The sequence below is a fragment of the Ursus arctos genome, unplaced genomic scaffold (assembly GCF_023065955.2).
Source record: "Ursus arctos isolate Adak ecotype North America unplaced genomic scaffold, UrsArc2.0 scaffold_18, whole genome shotgun sequence".
Taxonomy (NCBI): domain Eukaryota; kingdom Metazoa; phylum Chordata; class Mammalia; order Carnivora; family Ursidae; genus Ursus; species Ursus arctos.
In genome coordinates this window covers 51,478,365-51,489,082 of record NW_026622852.1, presented here as the reverse complement: position 1 = coordinate 51,489,082, position 10,718 = coordinate 51,478,365, and the positions used below count along the sequence as shown (strand labels likewise).

General features: G+C 36.3%; 1 protein-coding gene across 2 annotated transcripts in view; it reads right to left on the bottom strand.

The window, feature by feature from the left end:
* PBX3 (PBX homeobox 3) overlaps positions 1-10,718 on the bottom strand; it is a 205,987-nt gene that overhangs the window by 194,704 nt on the left and 565 nt on the right. For both annotated transcript variants that reach the window (XM_026513973.4, XM_026513974.4), the window contains exon 2: positions 9,972-10,045. In XM_026513973.4, coding sequence (XP_026369758.1) covers positions 9,972-10,045 — 74 coding nt within the window. The remainder of the gene's footprint in view (positions 1-9,971; positions 10,046-10,718) is intronic.

The window sequence follows — 10,718 nt, the reverse complement described above, 5'->3', positions numbered from 1 at the left end:
AGTACACACAGAGCGTAGTTTGGCTCTAGAAAACACTCTTCCATATTAAGCCAATATTTTGTAAAAATATTAGAAATGTAAAAGCGACATGATAATCACAGTAACTAAAAGCCATAATGATAATCAGTCAAAAAAAGAATTGGTTTAATATTAGAAACTACAACATTATTAGCCTGATTATACCAAAAGGAAGAAATGTTTCCTTCATCGAACATAAAATGTCATTTATTTAGGTAAATCAAAATCAGTTCGTGTAACACATTAACAGAATAGAATTTATGCTTATAGAGTCCATCATTTCATTTTTAGATATTCCATTTCTATACGTGATCACAGTTAAAAGGTCAAGAACCAAGAAGTCAATAAGTTCCTAAGGATATCCTCAATATCACATCACTGCTCTAACAAGTGGTGAGCAAGAGGAAATTCAGTCACGTCAAACACCCACACCCCATACACAGTTAAAAGAATTTCCTTCATTTCTTTCCTCTACTGATTCCAACAAAGAAATATGACGAGAAAAACTGGAGGGTTCTCACTTATTTGAATAACAAGTGAAAATCTAAAAATATCTTCACTGTATGTTATTACCAACTGTATCACTGGGTTTTATAGTGACAGCCCTGTGCTATAATTTCTGGGAAAACCTCTACATAAAGCTCCATAAACCCAACCATTCCTGTAATGTATCGCCTTATCTAGCACACAATCATTTCAAACACAACTTTTCATGTTAGTATAATTTGTTCAAAAATGGTAATAAATACATCCATGAAGCCAGAGAAATCATTGCACAATCTATTGTAACTTGTTCTTACCAGTACTGACAGTTAATCCTAAACCTAAGATCCAATGTAAAAGAAAAATAAAATATTCCAATATTATTTGGTTTAATTAAAGATATTCATTATACACATACCTTTTAACGGACAAATGCTCCCGATCAACATTATAAATAATCTGGGCCAACTGCAGAGTAATGTCTGTGAACAATTAACACAAAACTAAAACATGGATAGCTGTCAGTTGGTGGCAGAGTTCTTGCTTTCATAATAAATATAAAATCAATTTCCTGTTCTAGTTCCTATTCCAAGTTGAAAATGATATATCTGACTATGAATTCCAACTACCTTCACCCTTAGTGTTTTTTTTTTTTAAAGAAGTGTGGGGAAAAAGAAACTTATCAGACCACCTAAGTCAATTCTTCTTCATTTGAGGACACTAAGAGAGAAAAAGTTTCTACATAATATCACATATAAGCTTGCCATTTCATTTACAAATATTCTTTTAAATGCAGTGATTTTCCCCCATCAAATGCCAATCAAGTATTTCAGGCGTCCCTCTCGATAATTTCTCTATAAATTCCTCTAGGCAAAGCTTTTGTACATTTGAAAGCCTGTAAAAACCTTTTATTTAAAAAATAATAATAATATGCAATTTCAAAAGCTTTTTGTTCCCATTTCAATCAAAAATAACTTCATACGCTTTAAATGAAATTTTGCAAGTAATCATAGACTAATGAGGATTCATTGATTTAACTAGTTCAGGGAGTCTGAGAAGGGAATGAGAATTTAAAGTAAGCAAGTTATTTCATTTAGAAGACCAGCTAATATGCAAGTACAGTAAGTCCTCTTTACTGAGAAATGTAATCAGGACTTTTGTCTCGGGAGAGACTCTCATTGCCCTCTCTGTGTGCACATTCCTAACTCCTATTAACATTAACAGGCACCACACATGCACACGGAGGAGATGCCAGCCTTGGTAGTGTGTATGCATGGCAGCTGTGGTGACTAAATAATCCATATGGCTCTGAAGAGAAGTTATGGTTTACTAGGTCTAAAGTCACAGCCACAGTGGTGGAATTCAGAAACTAGAACCAAGCCTCAATAATAAATGCTTTATCCAAACTCTCTCCTATCTAACCACAGCCTGGTAGCAGTTAGGGCAGGGTTTTGACAATCTAACTCTAGCAATGGTTTATAGAAGTTAAAAAAAAAAAAAAAAAGTTCCACGTTTGAGGAAATCTGAAATTTTTCATGGGCCCAGAGAAGTTGTCCTTCTCCCAGACCACCACTCCAATCCCAGTATTCATTCATGCATTTCCCCACAAAATATGGAAAATCACATAGAAGCTTTAGAGAGAAAAAAAATCAAAGGTCTGACTTAAACCACCACAGTCAGCAAAATCAGAGTAAGGTATGAAACTCAATCTTCAACATGAAAATCAAAACATGCAGTGATCTTACACAACACATATATGCTGAAATGTAAATTCCACAGGTGTGTAAAGTGTAGCACATAACCACTAACTCTAATTGTCCCTGCTTTTAGGTACTGAAGTCACAGTCTTAATGCTCATTTAATAAGTTTCCTGAAGCCCAAGTCAACAACTTATTCCTTCTTTTCCTAGTGAAGAAAATATTCCTGTGAAGTTCTGTTTAGTGAAGACACTACTGCACAAACACACACACAAGTTTACACTCTGAAAAGAGGTGATAACTGTTTACTAGCCATGTTGCTGAAATTAGGCTTTAGCAAAAAAAGACTAGACAACACAAAACTCTTAGTATACTTTCATATAAGAGAAAGTACAATAAAAACTTCCTATTTGTATCTCCAATTAAGTCAATTAATATTCAGAAAAATTCTGTAACACCACATTTCAATAATCATATGGGGGGGGAAATACAGCAATGTTCTAGAAGCTTCTCTAGACCTTTCAATCAATTTTATTTATATGCAAAACCAAGAGAAACTAAAAAAAAAAAAAAAAAAAAAAAAAAAAAAAACCCCCCAAAAAAAAAAAAAAAAACAAAGCTCCTCCTGATGCTAAAGCTCTCAATTTACTGACAGGCAAATGGCTTCATGCTGCCACTTAATCTCATTTCTTGCATAATGCCCTCTAATTAGCATATCAAAGTGAATTAATACTTCTAGGGCATTAGCAATGGGGAAATCTGCTCCAGGCTCACAATAGCAGTTAAGAGAGAGCCAAGAAATCCTCAAAAACACCACAAACCACTTTGCATTGCAAAACTGTTCAATTTATTTATCCTCTCTCTCTAAACACTTTTACCGCACACTGTTTTACTACTGTTCACCAAACAAAATGATAATTGCCAAAGTTACCAGCATCTGTAATGCCTGTTTAGAATCTTAATTTAGATTATGTTGCAGATAATTTCTATATGCAACCATTTGTTCTATTATAAATGTTAATATAGAGACAGTGGAAATGTTGACATTCTCAATTAGTTAATTTGAATTTGAAATAAAATTTTATGGGATTTTAAAATTTATGAATTTTTTAATGTAAAAAGCCACCTGCTGGACTCTGATGCCTAAGAAATGCGCTTTGAAAACTGATGTATCACATAAAACAAAACAAACACACAAAAAAATCATTTTGCCATAACATATGTTGAGTCTCCCAAATAATGGTTTAAACATCGTGAGGAATCATCAGCATTAAAAGGATTACATTGTATACGAAGTCCTCATAAATATGATCACACAAAAAGGGTTATTGTTCAGAACAGCTTTTTTTAAAGCAGTTAAACTTGAGAAAAAAAGAAATACAAAACTTTAAACAATTATTTTTATCCATAATTAATTTTAATTGTCTTCAGTCCTCATCAGCTACCATCATGTAGTCAGTCCAAAAAAACCCAAAAAAACAAAAAACAAAAAACCCATGCCAGTTCAACCTAACACATTATCACACCATTTTTTGCTAAAGATACACTCAGATGTAGTACTAAAGCAAACTACCGTCACCATCAAAAACTACAAACACGTTATATTTACAGAATACGTCTATAAAAAATAATAAATAAGAGATTCTGGTTATTATTTTACCTACAAAGGCAATAATTAGAATTAAGTTTGAAGATTATTAAAATTTATTTGAACATGTTCTGTGTCTGAAGGCATAAAAAGATGCTTTATTTTTTCAGTGACTCGTCAAGCATTGCTTATTAATTTATTTGCTAAATATAACAACACTATCACCTAGCTGTGATAACAATTTGTTTGATTAACTTCTGTAACTTTGTAAAAAAAAAAATCTGAGAGCCAGGTCTGGAAAACTTCGACCAACTTACACTACATAGTGATGTAAATTACTTACTCTTTTCATACTTAGAGACTCAAATAGCCTACTGAAGTAGAGCAAATGCTTGAAAAGGTCAACATGAAGGGGTGGGGGGTGTGCAAGCTTTGTTAGTCAGTTACTACCTAAATCATGCTGATCACACTGATAAATGGCTAAAACACAAGCCTGCTGAGAAAACAAATAAAACATTATTCTCATAGTGTCAATATTGAAATAATAAATACCTAAAGATGTCCACATGTACCTGAATAGAGGAAAAATAGTCTAAAATCTTTATTTAACTTTATGTGTTTGTGCTGTTTTAAGTATTTATTTTGAATAGATACCTCATTGGTTAAGAGTATAAAATAAAGTGGTGACTGATTTAGGGTGTGGTTCATGAATTGTGGTTTCAATTCTTTATGACCGTACTTCATGTAACAGAACTTCATCCTATACAATGCCACCATAAAGTATCAAAATATAAATAATCCAAGGAAAATGTTAAACCTAAGTCTGCCTTGGAAGAAACCTTTTACAAAATTTTAGAAATTGAAATCAAAAAGTACAAGTAAAATTAATAAGGGAAAGGATTATGGAATGAAAGATGTGCACAGATATATTTTATGAAAGCCAATGAAACACTACGCTCTTTAGGGTAAATCAGGGCTTCCTTTGCCACTTATTAATATACTTCTGATTAGGAATAAAATTATGTAAATTAATAAAATAACATAGTAAAGTCCCAAGCAAAAGACCAAAACTACATAAATCTGTAATAAAATGAACTCCACTAAAACTGAGGCATGAAGGAATTACTTGCACAGATCAAGTTAGTACTGACAAGAGGTTCAATATATTTTTATTGGGAAGGAAAAAAAGGGTTTTAAGATATCCCCATATTTTTAAGATAATATAATACTTGATACTGTAGATCATGAAGTTCTAAACCAGTATGGTAGGAGGACTTTTTTCCAGATTTTCTATGAATATATTGCAAGTATTGTCTTAAAAAGCTGTGAGAGGAAGAGTAAGAAAGTTAGCAAAACACCACTCTTTCACATCCTCCCTCGATACCTCCTTAAAAAGCTATATTGAGTTATACAAATCTATAAAAATAGAAAAAAAATTCGATTAAATATTCTTAAATTGCTTTAAGGAAAAATTTGTGATAAAGCAATATAATTTACAACATTTCTAAGATACACTGACTTTGTATTTTTTCCTGTTTAGTTATTTAATATTTCCAATGTAAACAAGACATAATGTGTCAAAAACTGGTATGAAATTTAAAATGTTAAAAGTCCATTGAAATTTGCTTCAAAATAATTTTGAAAGGGTGGGAGTTACAGAGAAAAAAAGATTGGCTAAGTGTTGCTAACTGCTGAAAGTGGGCAATTAGTTCATGGGGGTTCAAGTTTCTCTTCTCTCTACATGTTTTTTACGCTTCCAGTTGTCCATAATAAAAAGTTCTTAAAAACTAGAAAGTTCATTAAAAAACAAAAATGAATCATGTATGGAATGGTGCATCTGCTTTTAAAGTCTGGGACAAATAATGATAATTATATTGGAAATACTGCAGTAGCAACTTAAAAGAAAACATGAAATATATAAAATAGCATTTAGTCTCATATATAACAGTTTTCATCTTTCCTGTTAAATTTTCACTCCATGGAGTATTTGGTTTTTATACATTGGGAATTAAAGAATTACATGGCACTGTATAAAGAAAAAGAACAAATTTTAATATTGAACCATTAAAAAAAAAAGAAAATAGAAAAAGAAGACTCCAATGAGTCTCTAAGCCTGTAGGGTCAGAATTAAACAGAGGTGTTCACTAAGAGCACTGCTCTGTCCCTCTGAAACCCAGTCATACTGATAGCACTAAAGATAAAAGGTTTAATCATATATATTACATTCTAAATGCATATAAAAACCCACATAACAAGCTACATTCTTGATCCAGTTTTGATATCTAAAATTCTATGACTTGTTCCAGGGGGGAGGGGGGTCCTTTAAAAGTAAAGCATTTTTAATAGTCATTTTCTTCTCCTTAAACATAAAAAATACTTCAACCAGCCCAACCAGCCAAGCAGGCCTTTCTCTTCCCCTGCGGACACCTCCTGCAGTAGAGAAGTTCATTAAGTTTTATGATCTTCCCAAGTCAGTCCTGCTTATAAGCCTCACAAAGGCCACAAATCTGGCAAACCATCATGTATGCCATTAGACATTACTAGTAAATGAACGCTATTTAGGGTTTGTGGTGGCAATAAATCAGAGTTTGGTTGGCAGCTATCAACATAGAGTATTTTAACCTACCATTTAGAAAGGAAAAGGTTGTGTTGATTTTTTTTTTAAATAGAAAATATTTTTTTTCACAATATGATTCAGATTATATACGAAAATGCTGGATTTTCATTAGAATTTTTAAAAATACATTTATTTCTCAAAAAGAACCATTTTCCTCATTTGAACTCTCATAATTGAAGGCTTTGGAAAGAAGGCAAATTTGTGAGGATGGAATATTTCACAAAGAAAAGTACTTCAACAATCAGATTAAGGTGGCCAAAAAGATGTGAGGGAATGTACCAACATAAGTATGTAGATGAGGAGTCCTCGGAGTATCAGGGATATTTAATAAGAGATAGATGGTAAAATATGACTAAAAAGCAATTAAGAGGAAAATCTCAACATATCAACAATTATCTTGCTGGTTGCTTAGTTTAAAATAGACAAATACGTTGATTTTAAAACCTGTAACTCTTCAGTTGCTTTCAAAATGCATAAATATCACAATTCAACTAGAGATGATGTTTCTACCCAAAAATAATTGTATGATGAATTTTACAGAAGAATACATTTTCAAGAAAAAGCAAGCACCTCCTAGTAAAAGTATACTTTCCCTACCTCTGAACAAGAAAATAATATAATTGTGGTAGATTACCCATTTATCTGTCAGAAGGGAAAAATATCTTTTCATATCTGGTAAGAGAGAAAAAAAGATGTTTTCCAAACTAAATCCCTCATGTGCATCAGAACTGGCTGTGTTCACTGCCTGATCAGAAACCTCAAAATCTACTGGCAGATCTATAAATATGGAATTTTTTAAAAATGATTTTGTCTTATTTTAGGAGAAGCACAACTGAAATGACATTATCCATTGAAGTGACAGTTTTTCCCCCCACCTTCCCACTAGTCAACCCCCTACTCCTCCATTATGCAGAATAGAGTCATCACATAATGTTCCGGTTTCTGTTACAAGTGACTAGGTAAACTTTCTCTAGATTGCAGAGAATTAATCTTTGGATACTATATTATTAGATGAAATTAAAATGATCTAAAGAAAAACCATTATGAAATATACATATATTCTACAATGATCATTTTATAAGTTCATGATGTTTCCAAAGCAGAACTGTGGGAACAGATGTGGGGAGGAAGGGGGGAGGCCTGGAATTTGCTGCCCTGCTTTCTTTGCCTTGGTAACAGTAATGTCCACACAGATGTTTTATTTCAAATCAAGGATACTAGGTCCAGCGTCCCTGTCTCCTTCTAAGACTAGTTTTGGAGGGTGAGGTGGAGCTATGGGTAGTAGGGGAGAAAGGAGAGGGAGAGAAAGAGCTTCACCCCCATCAATCATTTGGTACTTAAATCCCGTCCCTCTCGAGCTTAGAGAGGCAGGCAGGAAGATGCCTCTGCCCCAGACAGCCGCCTTTACTCTTTGTCGGCTGTTGGCTTTTTACAAAAGAGATAACGTGCAAACTTGAATCTGCCCGCAAAAGCATAAAAAGAGGATCTAATTTACAAGTTATCACTGAAAGCCTCAGAAACAATTTTCAAAAACACAAAAATTTCCTTTGTCAGATACCTCTTGCTTCTTAAATAGCAAGAGCCCTAGCAAAGCTCTCTGCCAGTAATCCCAGACTCTGAAAAGACTTGTTTCTTTTTCGTAACTCACCTTTGACATGAGGCTGACTATACTTTCCTTTCAGAATGGTGTAACTAAGTCTTGTGCAAATAAGCATCGAGAGGACTTATGCCTCCTAATTGAATTCTGCCTGCTGCTAAATGTCTAAACAAGAAAAGCAGTTTGCTGGGTTTGGTTCTCAAGCTGGCTAGGCCAAAACTTTAAAAAGGCAAAAAATAAATACAAATAGCGAGAAGGGGGTGATAGGGGAAGAATATCAATCCTGTCTCCCTAGTAATATAATGCCGTGTAAGTTGAATCAATCTTAATATTCACAACATAGTCAATACCCCAGTGCTTAGCTGTCAGCAGAAACTGAAGTGGAGCCCTGATAGCAAGAAAATCCTTGGACATTAAGCAACATAATTTACTGAGAATTGTATGCTTTTAGGCTTCTAAACTAAGAATCTTCAAGATTTAATGCCTAATGTCTTATTTTATAGTCAGATAAAAATTATCTACCATTTTAAATCACAATGTTTCCTAAAGGTAGCTAAAAATCAACACAGAGTAAGTTAGTAATTTAAAATGCCTGTGGTTTTCAAAATGTAAAATACATCTTTAAAAGAATCACTCGACATTTACAAACCATGAATACTATATGAATGAAAAGCAGAAAAACTACTCTTTAAGGATCTCAGTATTTTCTGTTAATTATGGTTTTAACATATATTTTAATAGGCAGCAATAATCCATCACCTTCTCTTGATTGCTTTAGAATCAGAATAGCATTGCAGAGTGAAAAATATGTTTAAAAAGGAGAACAATTCCCCTACCAACTAACAACTATAGTCAGTGTGCCATCATTTGTGCACTCAATTTAAACACAATGACTTTTAACCTTAAATAGCATCACTTGGATATTGAATATTGCTATATCCTGGACTTTAACTTTCTCTTCTTTGCCTCAACTTAAAAAACAGCAACTTTATAATACCTTATAGCTAACACACACACATACACACACACACACACACACACACACAAATCAACAGTAAAGCTTGTTTAATGCACTTGTTTGCCATATACAGGGCAGATAATGCCAAATCTGAACTAAAGGATCTAAATTAAATTTCTAATTCCACTTGAGTTCCTACTATCATCTCAAGGCTAAAATACCTTTAATTTTAAAAAGTCTAACAAGAAAATTAAATTGAAATGAATTGCCAGAAATCTGTTTTTGTAGTTTTTTTTCCAGCACTTCTGTAAAACCTGTCTTCTCATGTTCCCTGCCTTGAACACTTCAAAAATTGTTTAACCTGCTAATGTGAAGCTTTTTCTACTTTATAAAATATATTTAACATATTTACAACGTAATGACTTCAAGCATAAAATTTAATGAAAGTAGTAATAGATGTAATACATTGTATATGCCTAAACACGTCAATACCCTTTCTTGCTTCTTAAAAGTAGCCTTCCCAACTAAAAGACTAATTCAAACATCCTGCTGGAGTCTGTTCAATTGCATCTATTCTTCTATCTGTGGAGCTGAAGCTTAGGACTGTCTAAGTAAAACAAAGTTCGGGCGATGCTTCTCCCGGGGACTCGGTCCCTGGCATCCAGTCTCCCGTTGCTCCTTCTAAAAACTGACATACAAACAAGGCGAAAAGGAGCGGGAGAGGGCGGCCGGCGCTCCGGGCCCCCCCCCCCCACCGCCTGCAGCCAGGGGCGGCCGCCTGGGGACAGCGACCCAGCCCCGTCCGCATCTACACTTCATTTTATACCAGGAGCGGAATTGAGAAATCGACTCCAGATTTATTGCAGTTTTTTCTCAAGACCAGGAGGTGGGAAGGAGAGAATGATCAAAGATGGCGGTGCCCAAAAGCAGCAGCTCTCAACTGGAGAGTGGAAGGAGTAGCTCTGACCCCACCTCGGGGGTCTCCAGGCCCACTACCGGGCGCAGCCTCTTACCTGTTTTCTCTTTGATCTCACACAGGACGCTGAAGAGCGCGGGTTTCATTCTGTGACAGTTCAGGGCATGTTTCCTAAAAAAACAAATAGCAAAACACAAAGGTATTAGCATCACCTATGGAATAATATGGCGCCTTCCTTTAAGTTAGACCCAAGATTTAATTCCGGCCCTCTATTTTGGAAGACTCCTTGGAACCATGGCAAGTCAACAGAAACTCAAGTTGACTAGTTAGCGACAGCCCGCAAGCTCCGGCGGCTAAAGCTCCAGCCCGAACGAGGCGCGACCCATCTGCCCGGCAGGCAGCTGCCTCGGCGACCGCGGGGCGCGAACCCGCGCGGGGAGCCTAGATAGCGGGGCAGACGACGGCGACCCGGGGGAGGGGACGGCGCGGAGAGGCTCCCGCATCCGCCCTCCGCAGGGGGAGCGGGCGCGACGCCCGCAACCGGCCGACTGCGGCCAGCGGGCGGTGACAGCTCGGCAAAGTTTGCGAGGCGGCCCTCCCTTCCCCGAGAACTTGGCCGCCCGCACCCGGACCCGCCAGGGAACCGCCCATCGCCCCGCGCCCTCCCGGCTGGCGCGGCCGCCCGGACGGCGAGGTCGTCTCGCGGCCAAGTGGAGCCTGGAGCCGCGACTCCGGGCCGGAGGAGAAAGTTGCACTTCCCGCAAGTGCGGCCCGGGGCCCTCTCGGGGCGGCGTGCACAGGGTCCAGGCGGGAGGTTTGAATCCGTGGGAGGGGGCCGGGCTGC